The 21,737-nt window shown below is 32.3% G+C and overlaps 1 protein-coding gene across 1 annotated transcript; it reads left to right on the top strand.

The window, feature by feature from the left end:
• The first annotated feature begins 11,122 nt into the window (after positions 1 to 11,122).
• Positions 11,123 to 21,262, top strand: tsl (membrane-attack complex domain containing protein torso-like). Its single transcript, XM_088227698.1, has 2 exons — positions 11,123 to 11,796; positions 20,236 to 21,262. The coding sequence occupies exons 1-2, from the start codon at positions 11,155 to 11,157 to the stop codon at positions 20,629 to 20,631; spliced, it is 1,038 nt and encodes a 345-aa protein (XP_088083824.1). The 5' UTR covers positions 11,123 to 11,154; the 3' UTR covers positions 20,632 to 21,262.
• Positions 21,263 to 21,737: the final 475 nt, after the last annotated feature.

Genomic DNA, 21,737 nt, shown 5'->3' with positions numbered 1-21,737 from the left:
TTTTCATAGTTTACCTGTAAATAAAATCACCATTCGCCATCCGCTGACGGGAGGGGGGTAGTTGCCAGAGTTACCAACCTTAAGAATTCTTTATTCTCAACACCTTCATCTATGATTAAAAAATATCTAATATTATTAATAATTTATAATTTGAATTATATTAAGAAACACTTGAACAGCGATCGAGTTATTTACGCTTGTATGAACGATTTCCACTTGAAATTAATACGTTCATGTATGCGATCTCACAAAATGCATTTCTGATTCTAGCTACGAATTGAATTTTCTAATTTTATTTATTGAATCTGCATTCACTTCGTAACACTTCATAATCAATTAATACAATTCAACTAACCACCCATAACGCCGTTTCTCCGCAGGGGTAAGCAGCAGTGGCGATTTTTTTTTAACGTTATTTTACTTAAAACGTTATTTTACTGGCGGCCTCCGTGGTGTAGTGGTCAAGACGCTTGACTCATGCACGGAAGGTTCCGGGTTCGATTCCCGGTGAGAACACGTAAAATAAAAATGTGATTTTTCTCAAGCCTGGGTGTTCTGTGATGTAATTCACCGCTGTAATTGGGCCTCCTGGCCTGTTGTGGTGCAAAAATAAATAAATAAAATTCATAGAAATAGAAAAACATGTTTTTTAAATAAGACTGTGATATAGTATCTGCTGGATTAGTCATTCTCTGTCTTCCTCGTTTTCTGCATTAAAAATTTCATCTAATTTTTTTTTATCACAGTAGTACCTACATACATAATAGTCCAAACTCAAGTCACAGTAAAATATCACAATTTTTTTTTTATCTTCAAATAAAAAAAATGAAAGCAGAAAAATGGCTGAATATGCTACCCTTTCCCCAAGATGCTATAAAAAATTATCCGTGTGTTTAGTGGGGAAAATTAAAATTCGGTATTTTTTTCAAATTTTCGTGCCCTAGGCGCTACAATTAAGGATTTTTAAAAGTATTTTTTGTTACAAATAATTGACAAAACATGCATTTACTTCGTAACGCTTCATGATATCAAAATGATTACCTGCATATAAAATGTGCATGTTTTCTGGAAACAAAAACATCCGCAAAATACAAAACAGGTTAGTCTGACATTCTCTCCCATAAATGACATCAAAATCAATAAATGATTTAACGTTCATATTTGCATTTTAATGAGCGATCATGTCATTTCTACGCAATGATAAAAATCTGGTTTCGGTCACCTTGAGTTCATTACAAATTACCGATATTTTGAAAATTCCACTGTATCCGTATGAGGTGACCTTTACTTATTTGAAAACAATATACAAAGAAAACACAGCGAATAATATTCAACTCAGGTGCTGGATGTGAGACTATTTCGCCATAAATAAGCTTTGATATACTTCTAGTCGAACGATAAGGAGAGTTCTCAACAAAGCGTTTGTATTAGGTTTTCACGATTTTTTATTTATTTATGTAATACCCAAAACCCGCACGACTTTTGCTTACTGGTCCTTTATAGCCTTTATGAAGAGCATATCGAGCTCTCAAGTTCAGGGTCCTTATGCTGGACTCATTCGTCTTAAGAATCGCATGCGACTTATGTACGTATTGTACATTGCCGAGTGACGGTATTCTTGAACCACCCATACGACAAAAGTCGATCAAAAACCAGTCGAATTTAACATAGGGTCAAAGCACCAATGAATGACCGTTTAAGGTTCAACTTGTAGTGAAATCCACATCAAAGGTATAAATTTCATTATTTAATTTTATTATTCATCGCATTTCACAAAAGTCAACAGATGGAAGAGTTGAGGAAATGTGAATGTTCAAACATAGGCAGAATGGTGAATGTTACACAGTGTGTAAAGTGGCTACTTAAACATATCATAAGCCCTGTAAATGCCTTGACTCCCATATTCCCTTCTCAAAAATGTAGTGAAATCCACATCAAAGGTATAAATTTCATTATTTAATTTTATTATTCATCGCATTTCACAAAAGTCAACAGATGGAAGATTTGAGGAAATGTGAATGTTCAAACATAGGCAGAATGGTGAATGTTACACAGTGTGTAAAGTGGCTACTTAAACATGTCATAAGCCCTGTAAATGCCTTGACTCCCATATTCCCTTCTCAAAAATGTTTTCCCTCTCTGTTGCAACAAATTTAAATATGAAAATCATCATGTTTGAATTCACTTGTTCATATTTTTTTTGCGTTTAATCATCAGTGTAGCCATATATGAAGCAAAAATTAGTCACATGGAAAAAATAAATATCCCCAAATGAACCACTATCTAGGGGATAAAGATGATTCATAATTATTGCACCCCAGAGCTGGTATTCCAAACGGTCTTGCAGCCGTAGAAAAAACATTTATCTCGCGTATTTACATACAAAATACACGAGATAAAGTGTTTTCTACGGCCGCGAGAGCGGTTCAGAATAGCACCGTAGGCAAGTGAATTGCTCGACCACTTCGAAGGAGTAATTATCTTTATATTGGACACTGCCTTATGCTCTGTGCGATGGGTTTCTGCTGGGTCATAATTTTTGTTTTCTCAATTTTGATTTGCAGTTAATGAAAATGCTTAAATTCCAACATTTTCCCATTTTTATAACTTGAAATGATAATTCATTCGTCCCTGAAGAGATATCGGTATATTTGGATTAAATACTTTGTGACCATGAAGACATGACTTTCTTAATCTCGATGGATTGCCAAACGTTTGCCATTGTGTAAAGTAATTTTATGTAGGATATTAATTCAGCCGTAATCATTTCCTGCTGATAGTCGTGAGAATTTTTTTTAGCCAGCGGATAAAAGTTTGCTCGTAATATATTTTTATACACAATATAAATCTAATCATTCTAACAGTTAAAATTAACAGTGTTCTGGTAGCGAATCGTGACATCTACAGTAAACGAGATAAAAATGCATTTGAGATCACTTTTTTAAATTTATTTGACTTCTTGTAAAAAATATGGCTATTTCTTCCAACCAATCAATAAAATAAAATGTGTTATTTACTTTTATGTTTCAATGTTTGTGAAAATAGCAAATATGTACTACGACTTTAAAAAAGGACAGGCGAATTAAGGATAATTAAAATACTGCAGATTTCAAATCAAATTTAAAAAGCACCAAAAAACAACAACAACAAACTAGGCAGAGAGAATAGAACGCCACATCACTTTGTCTTTGCATACAGACCTCACTTCCTTTATATTTATACATCTTCTCATGAACGCACGAAAAAAAAAACTTTTATAATACTAACCGCACGAGACATAACCGACTCCATCTCATAATATTTATGGTTATATAACCCTATCAACGGGTATTTAAAAGTATAAATAAATATAAATATAAAAAAAATAAAAAAAATAAATTAAGTATCAAGTTCGTATTACATGAGTCAGAAAAGGGTTCAAGATCTTGTGCAGTTTCATGTTTATATTTTTTACTATTTTTATTTTTAATAGATTTACAGACAAAGTTCATATAAATCCCTAAACTTAATAATAAATACGGGAAAAGAACACTACAATACAATATACCAAAAATGTATTATATGCTCCCATTAAATATAAAAAATAAAAAAAACCTATCTGGCTCAAGAGAAAGACGTTTACTGAGAATCTGGCTTTTAGAACGTGGTTTTTTATATTGATTTTTTTTTGTGTTTTTCTTTTTTATTTGGACTATTTTTTTATGTTCGATGTACATATTTGTATATATATATATTAGAACTTAACTATAAGCACCTGCTGACGAACTGCATTTTATGCAGTTCAGTATGACTTGATAATTTATGTGTGAATTTTTGTATGCTTTTGATAAATATTTTTTTTTTTAAAAACATATATTATAACGAAAATAATCATGTACAGTAACCATGAAACATAACAATAAAAAGACAAATAAGTATATTGGACCAACATTATGGGATCCAGGGATGATATTTTGAGCCGCTCTCGCGGCCTCATAATAATTATTTTTCACATTTTTTTTTGTAAAAATACATTAATATATCTATGTCTCTATAGGCTTTTCCAATATGATACACAAATTTACAAAATATCTAACATAGCGAGTGCACTTTATCTTGGTTCATAGAGTTTCTTAAAAAAGGCCTTAATTCGCTTTTGCGTCGAAAAACATCATTCACTCTCTACTATCGTCATCGTAATTACACAAATAAAAATTACTAGTGCATTTAACTTTTAAAACACAAACAAATTACAAAAAAAATACAGGATTAAAATTTTACTAGTCAATATGAGTCATTTTTAAGTGTAGGTATATAAACAATATTTTGAGTTTGTCCAAATTTTTGTAGACAAGTACAGGATTCAACTCCCTGGGGAGCTGTTTATATTAACATATTACAACAGAGATGAAGAGCATTTAAGAGAAGGTAATGTAGAAGTGTAGGTATCTACAGGGCTTATGACCTGTCAATGGCTGGTTTAAGTGGCCACTTTACACACTGTGTAATATTCACCATTCTGCCTATATTTGAACATCTATATTCCTTCAATTCTTCCATCTGTTGATGTTTGTGAAGTTAAAGAGCTGAAACCTTTATTTATGCTGGTGAGATTCATCTAATTGAATTATTTCACCTACATACTAGGCAACGCATGAAAATGTTATTTTTTTCAATTTCTATACTTCTTCATGGACCAGGTAATTTATCAACAATATTTTGAGTTTGTCCAAATTTTTGTAGACATGGACTGGATTCAACTCCCTGGGGAGCTGTTTGTATTAACATATTACAACAGAGATTATATAAATTACAAAGAAATTAATTTATCATCGTATCTCTAGACCAATGCCAATATGATATTATTATTATCTATCTTATTATTTTCTTCCTTGTTTCACATTGTTATCTCTACCAGGATAATACCCGCGTTTGAACTGATTTTGGGCGAAATGTTACGATGCTCATGTACCCACGGGACGTTTCATCTCTTTCTTTCTCATGAGAAAATCTAGATATAAGACATTATCTTTGGGACAATTATAAAAATGACCCGCGCATTCAACAAAACATGAATATTTGATGGCTCACGTGCTTAATAGTATTCTAGATAACATCTATAAAAATATGAAGATTAATAGGTCTATATATTTGAATTAAAGATTTTTTTAAAAATATTTTAAAACCTTTTGGCATTATATTATATACTTTCCTTATCTTTATTTTAAGTAAATTATTTTAATTAGTGGCATATTTTGAGGGGTCATTGACCCAATTGACATAAGGGAAAGCCGCCACTGATTCAAACATATGTTGAAAAATACCACGTGATCTAAATTAACTGAATTTGATCACAGTTTTCACCCAATTTGTGTATTATACAATACAACATTAATTGGGTCAAATCTTGTACCATTTTCTGACCCACGTAATACGAGCTTAACTTTTTTATTAAATTCCGGATGTTAGACGGATTGTAAGAATTCCTCGTCAATCTTGTTTCTATAAAATAATAAAACTGTGATCCAAAATAAACCAACGACCTTTACTTTTGTGAATTCTATTGAAATCTAAATCACGATGTGTGGTCGGAAGATCATTTTTTGTACGGCAAAATTAAAGGTCAAAACTGGCAGGCTCTTTTTTTCTCACGATCTGTGGGTTAACCTCTTAAGTTCTACGAAAACAATAAGTGTCATGTCGAAGGTAACAAAAGGAACGAGATTATTGGTGCCACTAATGCTCGTAACCGTAGCACTCATACCAATATAACTCCGTTTATCCTGCCGTTTGCGACCTCAAACTATTGGATAATAAAGTTGGCATCTAAGACGCAGCATAATTTATGGTAGAGGCAATGGAAGCTCCGTATTTCGCTTGGTTGACGATATTATCACGACATAAGAAATCGAAAAGATGAAGGCGTGTTATTTCTCGTGCGACACCTGGGGACGAAAAAATCTTACTCCCAAAACGAAGCAATACGAGGGTTAAAACTAGATTTGTTTGAAAGCTGGATAAATACGCAAGAACATAAAAAAATACGAATGTACTGGAAAGTGCTGGGAAAAAGTTCTACTCTATGGAACTTGATAACTTTTACAAAATGTGTGATGATTTTTCGGACCAATAATACGATATCACTGCGTGGTAACGTATGATTGGTCCATTTCACACTACGGCAAAAATCTACAAGGCATGATAAAATACAATAGGGTGGATCGATATTTATTGTTTTACAATCATTTATTTATTTAATGCCTGGCAAACGCAACAACTAGTACACCATGAGACCGGCTTATTTCCAGTCAATTTCCTTTTGAAGGATTTTTACCTGAGAGTGCTCGCTGAATTCAAATCATGATTCTGATAAAATCATCATTAAAATCTCTTTTGTTAAGTTTGACTATATTATTTCGATATAATTGCGGTCTCGTGGCTTCTGTTGCCGACTCACGGATCAGAGGTCCAGGGTTCAAAACCCATTCTTCCCCAACTTGATTTGCATTTTCTAATAGTGAGTAATTTACAGCTCGTTGAAAATGGTCGCAAAAAGATAAATATTTGGGTGAATTATGAGAACGCTAATATTATAATTATTAAAAAAATATATTAACAAAGGCGTTTTTATTGATATTTTTATTAAAACATGAACTATGGAGCTTTATAAAAAATAATGAAAAAAAAAATATATATTATCAAATCTAAATAGGTACAAACGAATCTTATAAATGCCAATCCACCTTAATTTTACCGTGCTATTCAGATTAAAATGATATGAGTGAAATAGGCAAATCTCTGTCGAATATCACGCAGCTGGTTTGTTTATTTGGAAATTCTTATAATAATGAACAGACTTTAGTTCACGAAAAATAACTTTATTTTCACTAAGATGCATGGAAAGTGTTAAAAAACGAACTAAACAATAAAAAATAAAAAAATCTGCCTCCATTTGCGTCTTACAAAAATGCTCGGGGGCAACGTGCACGCGTCGAGCAAATCCCTATTGTCATAAGGTCCTGTCCGTGCGCATTCCTACGAGGACAATGCGGCTGTGCGCGGCGATGGCGGTAATCATTGTTGCGCTGAGATAGCCTGCCCGTCTATCATCTCCGTGACAATGTCCGGAACGATATTTTGTCCTACAATTTGTTGTTTACACGTGGAATATAAGTCTCATTTATTGCTTTCGCTTGATGAGGTAAAATTATTAAATAATTACAGTTTGAGTAGGTATGAATCGTGGCAAAAGTTGGTTTGCAACCAGTAGTCTTTGGGTAAGGCTGCGGCTTTTGGGTGCGCTGCCGGTGACCGGTCACCTGGGGGCGTTCTGGTGCTCCAGAGAGTAGTAACTAACGTTTCCTCTCACTGTCGACATAAAGGGGTTTGAAATAGGTGAAGGATTTATTTATTTATTTTATTTATACTTTCCTTTGTCTCTACCTTAGAGACGATGAGAGGTGGTTTTAGAGCGACAGTAAAAGGGACATTGAAAGTTGTAAATGTAAATATTTGTTCCCGCTTTTCCTTACTGAATTTGGTTAGTAAAGGATGAAATATAAGCAATTCGTAATGAAAAAAAAAATTGCTCGCTTGTATGAGTGAATCCGAAGAAAGACATTTAGCCTTTAAAACGGATTCGGGTATGTGGTGAATGCTTTCAATGTTTACACGTGGACAATGATCGAGTCCTGGGACAAAACAATATTGTATTTTCCACGTGTAAACGTCCTTTTGCGAATATAAAAACTATGTTTCAATGAGACTTAAATCATTATTAGTACTTTGCTCGGTAAATGTTATGATTTTTACATGTTTCAGTATTCAGTTTTTAAATCAATATAACATCACAAAAATTAATGTAATTAGTATGTGTATGCGCATGGGTATATGTACGTGTGTATGTGTAAGGGTGTGTGTATATGTGTATATATTAATATATATATTTATATATATATTTTATATCTATATATCTATATATATATACATCTATATAAATATGTCAATATGTGTATTCTGCTAAGCTTATATATTTTTTGTCTGTTCTTTCTGTTAACTTGTAAATAAATATAATGTATTAAAATGTAACTGCCTAGCTTAGAAAGGGGTACGTACCCTTGTTAGCTAGGCAAAGTGTACAAAAAAATATAAATATGACAAAATGTACAAATAAAAAAAAATATGAAAAATTACTAACCTACGTTTATGATTATTATTTGGATTTTTTTTAAAGAAATATTTGCGTCCTTATAATTTACCCAAATATTTCAATTTTGGTGGCCATTTTCAACGAGTTGTAAATAACTCACTCTTAGTTAAGTTACTTATTAATGGAAATCAAGTTGGGGTGGAGTGGGGTTCGAAGCTCGGACCTCTGATCCGTGAGTTGGAAACACTAGCCACGGGACCACAACCTGATTCAATAAAATAATAATAATAAATAAAATATGTAATATTAAATTGTGATGCATAAAAATAAACTTTTGTGTATCTTATATAACCACGCTTAGTTGCTAAAAAAAACATCATCATTCCCTATCCGCATCTAGTGGTGCATAAGGTACTGATTTGGTACACCAACCGAAGCGTATCTTCATATGTAAGATCTTTAAGATGTATTTTACTAAAGTGTATTTTTGTAATTATATTTCTTTGTAAATAATATGTGTATGGAAAAATAAACAAGTTAAAAAAAAAAATATATAAATATATATATATATATATTTATATTTAAAGCACTAACATTATGGTTATTCATTAAAATAAAATAAATTTAAAACAACTTTGTTTTAAACCACTTATTTTTTATTTTTTCTACGGACCGGTTACGCAAGCTTCTTTACCAATGTATACTTAATGAATCTTTTCCTATTTTATTTTTCACGGTGATTACTAAATATTATCAAATAAATATACATCGAAACATATGTAGCTGTATCAAGTCTTTTTGTCATGTTATTCTTGTAAAGATGGGAAGTTTTAAGTGAGATGGGTATCACACGTGTCTTATATATTGCTATTAGCAATACCTGCAAGCTTTAGTCCGCTGAAGTACATAATATGTACGATAACATTTTATATTCTTTTGTACTTGGATGGTAAAAAAATAAAATTTTCCTTAAATTCAAATAATTGTTTACATCGTCAAAACGCAAGTATTAATATATTTTTTTTGTAAACACATTTAAAGGTATGTACGTTTAATGGGTTAACAAGATTCTCACGATATTATTATGTAATTTAGTGTTATGTTAATTAACTTGTAATGATATGCTTAAATAGAGCGCAAGTATATCATTGTTCGATAGTTCAACATCACGAATTCCGATGATAAATAATTACGATCGACCAAATCTTTAAACTTCCTTTTAATTAAAATCTTCCTAGATGTAATTATTCACAGTAACTAATTACTTTATTAATATTCAAGAGGATGAATAATTGTACTCAACCCGTGTGTCAATCATTTATTTATTTCAAACTACTCACTATACTTAATAAAACAGTAATCATTACTTTATTAAATTAAATACTTTGCTATTAGACCACTTGAATTTATTTTTAAGCACTATAATTTTCAATCAAATCAAATTATAAAGCACAGATCTTTCCATAGCATCTATGTACATCTCAGATCTGTGCTTTCCGAAACTTTATATTATAATAGTGCTCAAAAATAAATTCAAGTGGTCTCATAACAAAGTGTTTATTTAAATAAATTTAATCACATTGTTCCGAAAAGTTTTTATTTTTTTATTTATTTTGTTCTATGTATAACATAGTCTAATATATATTAACAACAAAATATTAACATCTATACTTATTCTAACATTATTAATCACTATTATACACTTAGTATCCTAATTTATAATATTAACTGTTTCATATGTACATTTTCATTAATTATATTCAATATTTACTACCTAATATTTTTTACATATATACTTTTTACATTTAATTTTAAATATATTTACATTAATTTCATTTTTTATGCTTTCTGGCATTTCTTCAAATAGTTTTATTCCCTTGTACATAAGGCAGTTCTGGGACATTGCTTTTGATTTCTTTTCCAGTCTTATATTTTTAGATCCTCTTGTTGCATAGTTATGAAAGAACTCATTATTTTTTAGTTTATTTTGAAAATATCTCGGAACTATTCCTTTAATAATTTTGTTAATTTCATTGGCAACATTGAATTTGATTCTTTGATCAATTGTCATGATATCTAGAAGTTGAATCATTTTCTTAACATTTGTTCGTCTCCCACATCTTAATATTATCCTCATCGCTTTGTTTTGTATTATTTGGAGTCTTTTTAGATCTCCTTCATTACTTAAATATAAAATACTGGAGCAATAATCAATGTGGGGAACGATAATACTTTTAAATATCTATATACACTAGTTAAAGCAAATTCAATAAATTATATAATCATAGCTTGTTTACATATTTTAACAATTCTGTGGCATTTAGGTAAAGATGTACATTTGGGTAAGCCGATATTTTTTTTCCAAATTTTGAAATAAAAGGGGTCTAAAAAGTTGCCTTTCGGATTACTAGAAATTAAAAAAAATGACAAAAAAAATATTTTATACTACTTTTGGCCCAAATTTTCGAAAAAGTCAATTTTTGCGCATTTCGTGTTTCGTGAGAAATTCATTCCAATTAAATTTAATAATGTGAATTTAACCTTATACAATAAACATCTAGGGGCGTGAGTTGCACTTTGTTTTATTATTACAATTTATTAATAGGTAGCATTGTTTTAAAGAGCCATTGTTTTCGTCAATATTAGCCAGGCGCTCAACGGAATAAGTTCCGAGGAGTGTAAATTTTTTGGAGAAGATTCATTATAGTACCCCAAGAGATTCCCTGTTTTGCCAACTCGTCTAAAACCTACGCATTCTGTATTTCAGAAGATTCGAAAGAAGAATCTTACCATGAAAAATTTCTTAAGTTACCAGGAAAGTGCGGTTAAATAATTTCAGTGTCTGGCTTATAAAAGTCTCGAGTGACCTTTTTTCGAATATTGCACATATGGTATTTTAGCAATATTCTCATGTTCTCGTGTTGTTCCAACGTCTAGTATTATTTAACAAGCTCCAATTATTCCTCGTCAGTAATTTATTTGTTTGTTTGTTACAGAAAGAGCGACGATATCGCCGCTGAGCAACGATGTGGAACCTAGCCATCTCTATCATAGCCATCTGCCTGGTAACTGTTGTAGCCACCCAAGATATAGAATCCGAACTCGGTTTAGGAAAAGCCATAAACATCTTCAGCAGATACGGGTACTTGAGTATCTGCATGAGAGTAGTCCCAAGAAACGACACAGAAGCCTGGATCTTCAGAGAACCTACGGTCAACGTTTTCAAAAACATCGGATACCTAGAAGAAGCACCAGACAATGAAGTCCAACCAAAACAGAGGCTTTTCGAAGGAGATTTCCACATGGAATTTTGCGATAACTTGAAGCAATTGCTTCAAGCGTACTTCAGAGATTTCAACATTGAAAAATTGGACAAGCCTTGGAGAGCTTTCACGGCAGGTTGGCCAGTAGACGTAATGGCCAGAAATTTAGGAATCAATTCTTCTTTTGTCCTCGGGGACCATTGTTATGTCCTTGTGAGGGTTGCTAGATATAGAGATACGGCAAAAATGAGAGATTTGCCAGTTAATGTGGACGTGGAGGAAGTGATAGCTGAAGCAATCAATAAAGCAGGGTCGGCAGCAGATTCAGAGAGTTTAGCAGAGTTCATCAAGAAGTATGGAACACATTACATAGCATCGTATGTAACTGGTAACGCATTGTATCAGGTTAGTAACAATATAATTTTAGAAATAATCTTTTTTTAATGCCCAATTAATGAAAGCTATGTTTAATTTTTTCGCCGGTAAGCCTACTTATTTTATTTTGGTTTGACAACGTTGACAACCTCAACTTTAAGCTTTTCTTAAAACGGAATAATCCGCTAAGCCTTTATTTTAGAGAATTGTGAGCAAAGATAATATGGAAGAGCGTTTTGAAATATACACCACAATACCCAGAATAATTGAGAAAAATTGCATTGCCAGTAAACGATTCGTCCACGGAATCTCGTAATAATGCATATGAACAATATACAGACTAGCAGACCTTAAGAAATACTAATTAATTACAATTTAGTTAACTAACGAGATGCGTAATCAGGTAAAACGAACATGCAATAGTGCACTCTTGAGGTGAGAAAAATTGAGGAGTCCAAGGTTTGTATTCTTTATACAATATACATAGATATTGATATAACATAATATGTAACAATTTAGCACGCGTGACAATTGAAGGTTATTGCGTTAAAGGCATTGGGTTAAGCAGCAGTTTGCACCAATTCTCAACCTTCATAATATCTTAACGTTGTTTTACCAGTAGTTTAAGTGCTAATTAATTTGAAATGTTGAAAAAACTGGATTCAATAACATGAACACATCTTGTTTCAAAATGTAGAACCTTTAAAAATTTAAGCTGCTGCTTTTTTTAATAGGAAATAAGATTAACAAATTATAACAGGGATGGAGAATACCTTAAATAAAAGAATATGGAAGTCTAGGCATTTACAGGGCTTATGACCTGTCATTGGCTGGTTTCCTTTTTTAATTACTATAAAAAAATTCCATATTATCTTTTACAGAATACTTTATTTTTTCTTTCTTATGTCATACAAAATTATTATGACTGTCCATTATTTACTTTCGGAGCAAAGATTCTTTAACATTCTCTTGTATACCCACGAACAGGCCATGCCTTTGTGGGTTTTTTTTTTGTTTGCTTTTTTTCTATTAATATGTACTTCATTGATACTCTGTTTTATTATCATGTTTATTGTAAAAAAAAATATTTAAAAAAATAAAAAAATAGTGGCCACTTTACGCACTGTGTAACATTCACCATTTTACCTATGTTTGAACATCCGTATTTATTCAATTCTTCCATTTGTTGATTTTAGTGAAGTCAAAGAGCTGAAACCTTTATTGTTGTGAAGAGATTCATCTGACTGAATTATTTCACATACTAGAAATAAGATATTTTTTTCATAACATTATGCAGGATGTAAGAGGCAATTTTTCAAACTCTCAGTGAAAGAGGCAATAAGAACAGTAGAGTTAAAATTAATTCAAATCGCTGTGTATTAAATTGAAATTTTAAAAGTAACTCGTTTATTGACGACAAGAATATTATTTTTAATATGAACGAAACCGATAGGAAGACCCACGGTCTTTAAATAGGTTTCCGGGTAAGTGGAAAGGGGTGCTTTCTTCACTGTAGGATATGAATATAGGTACCTGCATATTTTTTCGAAAAAAGGTAAGTAAATATTTGAAAAGTATATTTGGCCAAAAAATATGTTTTACCTACATAGTGTACTTGAGGTGATTTTCACAAAAATGGCGCTATATAAATTATCCAAACATTATTATTATTACTTAAGGCCAGTTGTACCAAAAAGGGTAAGTTAAAAAAAGTTAAATAAATTAGTGAGGAAATCCACCCTGTCTACAAACATTTAAACATACTCAAAACATTGTTAAACTAACTACCTGGTATTAGAAGAAGTATAGAAATTGAAAAATTGTTTTCGGGCGTTGCCACGTAGGTGAATAGGTTCAGCCGGATGAATCTCATCCACATGATAAAGGTTTCAGCTCTTTTACTTCACAAAAGTCAACAGATGGAAGAGTTGAGGAAATTCGGATGTTTAAAAATGGGCAGAATGGTGAATATTACACAGTGTGTAAAGTGGCCACTTAAACCAGCCAATGACAGGTCAAAAGCCCTATAAATGCCTAGACTTCCATATTTCCTTCTCAAAAATGTTTTCCCTCTCTGCTGCAACAAATTTAGAATTTAACCTTAATCAACATTTTTTTGATTGTGTCCAAATGTTTGTAGACATCCCTCCCTAGGGAGTTAATAAGATCTAAATTTGTTGCAAAAATAAGGGAAAACATTTTTGAGAAAGGAGTATGGAAGTCCAGGCATTTACATGGCTTATGACCTGTCATTGGCTGGTTTAAGTGGCCACTTTATACAGTGTGCAACATTCACATTACCTCAGCTCTTCCATCTGTTGACTTTTGTGAACTAAAAGAGTCGCAACCTATATTTATGTAGGTGAAATTCATCTGGCTGAATTGTTTCACTTATTAGGCGACGGCAACGCTACGCCTGAAAACACTTTTTTTTATTTTATACTTCTTATGCCAGTCAGCTTAATCAACAATATTTTGAGTATGTTCTAATGTTTGTAGACAATATCTAAATAATTAAAAAACACATTGCTTTGTAAAAAAAATAGTTGTGTATGTATTTTTGTTAGTAAAACCTTCACAGTAAAATTATTCAAAACACAATATTAAATTTCCCATGACGGTTTAAACGTTAGCATTTTGATTTAACGCATAATTTATAACATGTTCTCATTTATCTTTGTCTGCACTAAACCTTCTAAGGTCAGGTGAAGACATTTTTCACTTTAACCCTTTTATCCCGGGTGTTCATTTAAATATACACGAAATTAACCATTATTAACGCATTATAAAAAAAAAATTCACCACAACAGACCTTGAGGCCCGATTACAGTGATAAATTACAGCGCAGTTTACCCTAGTTTGAGAAAAATTAAAAAACAAAATGACATAAATACATAGAATTAAGAATAGTCCAGAAACCGCATACGCACATCAAACAGAAGGCGACTCAACTACTCATAAATGAGTAGGTTTACGTTTCGACCCATTAGTTTCTTTGTAGACGTCGCTCAGTATGCAACTCCTGGTTTGAATTCGACTATGCCGAGTTGTGTCTTTTTAAAATGTAGAAATGCTGCTAGTTCGCGTTGAACGGTAGGAAATCTAGTATGGAACGTCGGATAGCAACATATGTTACAGCCGCGTCCAAAGAGTTAAAGAAACAGGATGCCATCACATTTCATCTGTGATTTGCAAATGAATGTATATGTAACAAATGCATTACTTCAAAATTGAATTATTTTTCCATCTGTCAGATTGTCGAAGAAACAAAATGGAAATTTCGTTAGTGTCCAGGGTAGTATTTTTTTTTACTCTACTTTGCTCATCTAATGAAAGAATTAATGAAAATAAGACCTCAGATGAAACAACGCGCAAAAAAATATCCGTTTTATGTCAAATAAAATTTGTTTTATATTTTAAGTTCAATGTTCGTTAATTCAATTACTCTTATTAAATGACCCTTTACTTATCTACTATGTTGTGTCAATCAATATTTCCGCGTGCACAATAAAATTTTAGAGAAATTAACAAATTACTTTTTTTTACATTACATTTGTGTTATGATTTTTTTTTCCCCATCAAGCAACATTACCCGGCCACTTCACGAATGCACGCGGCGAAAGTAAGGCGGAGTGGGGGAATTATTGGACACAGTCCGATGTATTCAAATATGATTCTACGCTCCTTCTGGACTTTCTTAATTCTATGCAAAAATATAACAATTTTGCTGATCTATAATGACGCAGAGCCAAAATATTCCTTGAACTGGCAGTGTTTCGAGTTATCCGTCTGTTTGAATTATTTTTCTGGAACAATTTTATTAAAATAATTTTCGTTTGGTAGACGTACAGAATACCAAGATGGTTTATACCCTCATTTATTTTTTCACGTATGGAAGTGTTAAATGCTATTTGATATGTTGAATAATAAAGCTGCATTTATACATGCAGAGTCGTATTTACGGAGGCATATATTTTATCCTTTATCCGCATCCTTTAATATGCATAACATGGGGCCTTACTCATAAACTTGGCATAAAGTTACGCCTAGGTAAAATGTTAGAATACGGATGGAAATACCACCCTTATTACAGTGGTAGAATAAGAATGACATTCCCATTCTTATTTTACCATATGCGTATCTTTATACCAGGTTTATAAATAAGGCCTATTATGTACTTTTATTTAACTTAATATGTGCAAGTCTTATTTCCCCATTAAAAACCAGCTGATATTTTTAATTAATTAGGTTTTTTCATATTAAAAAAAAAAAATGTATTTTACTGCAAATCTTTGACCAACTCTTATTTTGACCAGTCTGTTTTTTGGTTGGCAAGAAGATATTGCTTTTAGCAACAAGTCCGCTAAAATACTTATTCTTTGTACTTGAAGATTTAAATAAACAAACAAATATTTGAGTAACCAAAGTTGTAACTAAAAAATGTTTTTGGACTGAATACTAATATGAAACAACTCTAAATGTACGAAAAAAGGGTGGAAAAATAACATATTTAAAATACACACACCCATGTCGTCATTATTCACTAATTCATCATCGTCATAAGCTCGACAGCCCTGGGTGGGTCTTGGCTGAATCCAGGAGTCTCCTACACTCTTGCCGGTATGCTGCCCTTCCTCTGCAGTTCCTCGCTTCCAACATTGTCATATCTGCGCTGATGCAGTCCATCCATCGCATTTCTGGCCTTCGTCGTCCTTGTGGCACAGACAGAGTTAGGCGTTTTATGGGGTTTCCGTCGTCCCACCTTGATGGAGCTGATTACATCGGGCGCTCGGTAAATATCGTATGGCTCTATTGTAGCGACGACGCCAATGGTTGTTTTCTCTCACAGGGCCATAGATAACTCTGAGGTTTCTTCTTTCGAAAGCTGCAATGGTTCCCTCAGTATTCTTGGTCATAACCCAGGTTTTGAAGGCGTATGTCAGGATTGGTTTAATCAGAGTTTTGTGCAGCATTATTTTAGTATTTGTTCGTACTGGTTTGGACCGTACTTGTTTTTGAAGCGCGTAGTAGGAACGGTTGGCAGCCATTATTCTCCTCCTGATTTCTTCTTCACAAATTGGCTGGCCAATTATGAACGCCCGATTGACAAAAATCCATAGATTTTTGAATTGCAAAACGTGTTTTGTTTCTGTCTACTCGTTAAATATACTTAGATAGATAGAGTAATGTAGATTCGTATCAATAAGGTGGTTCTTATTGCTTTTGGCATATACTCAACTATGTCGGGAATCGAACCCGAGACCTCTTGCATGGTAGGCAAACGCTGACTACTACACCACGAGGCCGACAAGGGGGTAAAAAAATCTTAGTTACGAAATACATACTAGATTTGTATAGGTATTCAAAAAATAGGTTTTCAACTAATTAAAAATATTTTTTTAGATACAATCACAAAAAAAAACAAACAAGAACGTCCACTTTAAATTAAAAATGAACTCTTTCCTTAAACAGACAAAAACAAGCTAATTAAAGCTATCGTCGTAATTTTGACTCTGTTTTTGTCAGCCGCTCCATATGCTTTTCCTACAGTTAATGAGACAAATTTTGTTAGGTTTAAATATTCCATTCTATCAAATTCATTCCGGAGAAAAAATGCCATTAATATCCCGAAAATCGAAAAAATGCAATTGGTTCATTTTTGTTTGTAGGTACTCTTAGTTTATTTAGTACTAAATTCTTTTTAAATTTATTTAATCTAATATATAATACAAATACATAGTTTACAATCAAATGTTTATACAATAGGTACATTCAATAACATTTCCTTTTTATTTATGGATGTAGCCACTCTATTGACCCATAGGCACGTTCCGGAGTGTCGGTGTATTATTTATTTTATACATAATAGTATATACGTCAAGTCACATCAAATTTTATAGGTGTAAAAATTCCAAAGAAATATGAAAAAAGATTTTAAAACATACCTACATGAATAAAATGATAAAGGACTTTCATGAAATTAAAATTATATTCTGATATATGAAACATATTCCTCAGCTTCCTGTCTAGTCCTTTCGCTCGTGCATAGAGCTGCATCCGCACCACTGCTACCAATAGCATGATGAAAATGCTAATGCAGTAATAATACTTATGATTTATGATTTTGTACGCAATCACAGCTGCAATACATATGTACTACGTAAATTTTATAATATAATTGTTAGATTTATTGTTTTTCTTGTGCGTAAATTGGTTTACACAAGTTAAATGTCTTGGCACATTTATCTACGATCTGTGAAATGATTGCATTGCATTTTGTTTTGCTTCGTAAAACGAAACCTTGACAGTTATAATAACCTAACCTAACCTATCTCTTTGAAAAGAGAATTATCATCATCATCATTACCATTTTCCGTACCCAGAGTCAAACTTTACTCCGGCGCTCAATGTCAAATTAAAATATAATTATTTCTCTTTAGTATTTTGAATGGGCTTCGGTGATATAACCTCAAAACGATTTAAAATACAAACAAAATGCAATAAAATAAAAATGTGCTTATTTCAACATGATTTTTGTCTAGATATGAGTACCGTGGGGCAATACCCGTGCAATGTGCCGTCGATACCTATCAATGTACATATTTACGTCAAAAATCGAAAATACAAGGTCGATACTGTATCTTCGTAAACGCTCGGGAGAAATCATCTTCAACTATACCGTCATAGTAAAGATATAGCGTCCATATCTTCCAATTGTAATCGCCCAGAGGGACTATAAAATTTTGCGGTGTACAAACACCTAAGTAAATATTTTTTATCAATCCCTAGGCCAGTATTACCACGGGAAGTTAACATTTATCTTAAATTTTATCTACAAAGTAAAATAAAATATTCTGTATAAAAAATTTCATATGTATTCAATTGTTTTTTTTCTAAACATGTCCAATTAAAAGTGATAACGTTGGTGGACGAAGATACTTGAATTTTTCTTACAAATATGCACATTAATTTTCGTACATACTAGATGCGCAACTAAGTTTCCGGGTTTCACACATAGATGGCACTAGCGGCAAGTGCAGTGAACACACATGTCAGAAGTTGTTTTTGTTTTATAGGTCAAACAGCTCTCAATAATCGGTCATAATTCCAACCATAGAGTATACTTGTTTATATATTATACACCTACTCTAAGAGACCAACACATAAGTATCGCAACGCAAAAATATTTATTTTAACAACGAAGATGTCGAATTTTGTGTCAAATAAACAGCATTTGCGGGAAGCTTTGCTTTTCTGCTTTAAATTTTTAAAAGTGCAGCTGAAGCATGTCGTTTGCTTGAAGAGGTCTTCGGCGAACATACACCATCAAAAGCTACATGTGAAAATTGGTTTAAACTCTTCAGAAGTGGCTATTTCAAAACTGATGACAAGGTGCGCTCCGGCAGACAATTGAGGACGCTGATCTGCAAGCGTTATTGGTTGAAAATGATAGGTACGCAAACACAAGATCAATTTGCAGAGACATTAAACGTGACTCGACAAGGTATTTCTTTGGAAATTACAATGGAAATTACGTTTACAGTCCATAGAAAAAGTTCAAAAGGAAAGAAAATGGGTGCCGCAAGAGTTGACTGGGAGACACATGGAAAATCGAAAAGCCACCTCTTAAATTTTGCTTTTATGGCATGAAATAAAGAGTTTCCTGAGATATGTTTCGTATAAGTGGATATATTTCGTTCTCGATCTTTCTAAATGCAAAAAATCGTGGCTTTCACCTGGCAAACCATCAACATTGACGGCACGATCAAATCGCTTCTGAAAGAAAATGCTCTGCGTTTGGTAGGACCGGAAAGGAATCTTGTACTATACGCTAGTAAATATCAATATTATTTTATACTGACTCAATATGTACCTATGAAGATAACGTTTGTAATCGCAGCCCTGGGAATCAAACCAAAGACTTTATCAAATACGTTGTACCGCACCGTAGGCTGAATACTCTTCTACTGGAACGGAAAGCCTGTTGATGACTGTCAGCAATCCTGAAGAGTTTTAAGTAGTTTCCTGTTCACTAGAGCAAATGCTGAGAAGTTCCTGACTGGCCCACTATAGAATATCCCTCTTGATCCCAACACTTAAGATTAAATCAAAGGTTATTGAAAAGCAGAAATATCCACTATTAATAAAATGTAAACTTTGTACATAATAAGCAAAGTAAAGCGACACCCATTTTGTTTAAAACCGCATCGTAGGCAAATGTTCTTGCAAAAGGCAGACAAACTCAAAATATTCTTTTATTAATGGTTTATATTTCTTTTCCTGTAAAACAAATTTAGATAAATGATAGTGGAAAATATTAACGAAAGCAATATTAAAAAATTAAGAATGACTTTTTTTAAACATGGAAAAAAAGATTTAGAAAAGTACATACGAGTATTAAAATTGTTGCAATTTAAGGCAAAACAAAATATTTTGTATTTTTTAATCAATTGTTTGTTTTTGTTTCAGGTATTTGTGTATACGAAAAACGTTTACCACAGAATAAAGGAGCGCTTAAAAACTAAGGGAGTAATGGATATGTCTACCTTAGAACTCGGTAATTATTTCTCTCCTTGGTACGCAGAACACATAGGGCAAATCAGAGTAGCGAGTGGAAATCGAACCGTTGACTCTTGGGCATCCAAAAAGCTAAGAGTTCACTACTACATCTTCACATATCCTAGTCTGCTGAAGCTGCATGGCGACGCCTCGTTACTTAAAACCCTAGATGGAATTCTTGGTAACGAAGCATTATTACAACTCCAACTAAAAACATTGTCTCCAGCCTTCAAGCTCCCTTCGCAAAAGTTCTGGTTCGAAGAAATGATTGACAATTACCTTAAATTATGGGAAAACAACATGTGATCATCTAGTTAATTATGTGCCTTGTGTTCATAACTGTGAATTAGTCAGTAATCGCTTAGTAAATTATAATTAATTTACTTAAAAACGTTTTTGTGAATACCAAATTACACATTTGTGTGTATGTAGAACTTATTTTGTTCTAGTGACACAATATTTTGTGTTGTGTGTCCCTGTACATGGGTTAGTAATAATCTAAACAACTGTAAGAGTGCCTTACTAATGTTGTGACAAGAAAGATGGATGCCTTCATGTATTATGTTCCCGGTTTAATTCTCAATGAATCATAACAATTCAAAGGCTCGGTGTTTTAAGATGTGTTTTACTTTTCTCATTTCTATAGAGAGGGGTGATAAACACAAATGTCCATTTTGTTTATTTTCTTTTTAATTTTATCATCTTGTGGTATGCAGCAATGTTTGCAAATGTTTCAAAATATCAAATCAAATTGTGTTATTAGGATAATACTATCTTTATGCTTTATCGCACACAAATATAAAATAATTGGGACAAAAAACTGTTTTGAAAGTAAGCCAGTTGGACAAGTAGGACATACTTCCATTGATTTAAAGTTAAAGCCTTTTAATTGTGGTGCCAAAATATGTTTTTAATTTGATAACGTGAATCTGAAAAATCTTTTGAAAAAAATAGAACGAGGCTCAAGTCTCAGACTTTCAGATTAAAAACTGTCAATTAGATTTTCGATTTGATGAATCTTTCATTTAAAATCATTGAAAGTTTTTAATCTGAAAGTCTGAGATTTGAACCTCGCTCTATAAAACTCGTTTCTCCTTTTCTAACAAGTTTATTTAGGACAGAAAAAAGATGACTAGAAATATTTAGGTAATTTGGCAAATGCTTATTAAAAAAAATAAATTATTAGTAATAATGTTAGTATTATTATTATAAAATTTATGTTTAATATTATTGTGTAAAATACTATTTTCTGAGATTTTTTCAGCTGAAACTCAGAGCAATAATATATGTCATACCAATGTAATTATTATTAAAAGCTGCCTAGTTAAAACTAATACCATTATGGGTACGTAATATTTGGAATATCTAAGTAATTATTAACAAACTCGTATTGTAACTGTGGTATTAGTTCA

The sequence above is a fragment of the Micrasema longulum genome, unplaced genomic scaffold (genome assembly GCF_059751315.1).
Source record: "Micrasema longulum isolate JH-2025_06_02 unplaced genomic scaffold, ASM5975131v1 h1tg000528l, whole genome shotgun sequence".
NCBI classification, from domain to species: Eukaryota; Metazoa; Arthropoda; class Insecta; order Trichoptera; family Brachycentridae; genus Micrasema; species Micrasema longulum.
The sequence above is the reverse complement of the archived record's forward strand: the minus strand, read 5'-3'. Positions and strand labels throughout refer to the sequence as shown.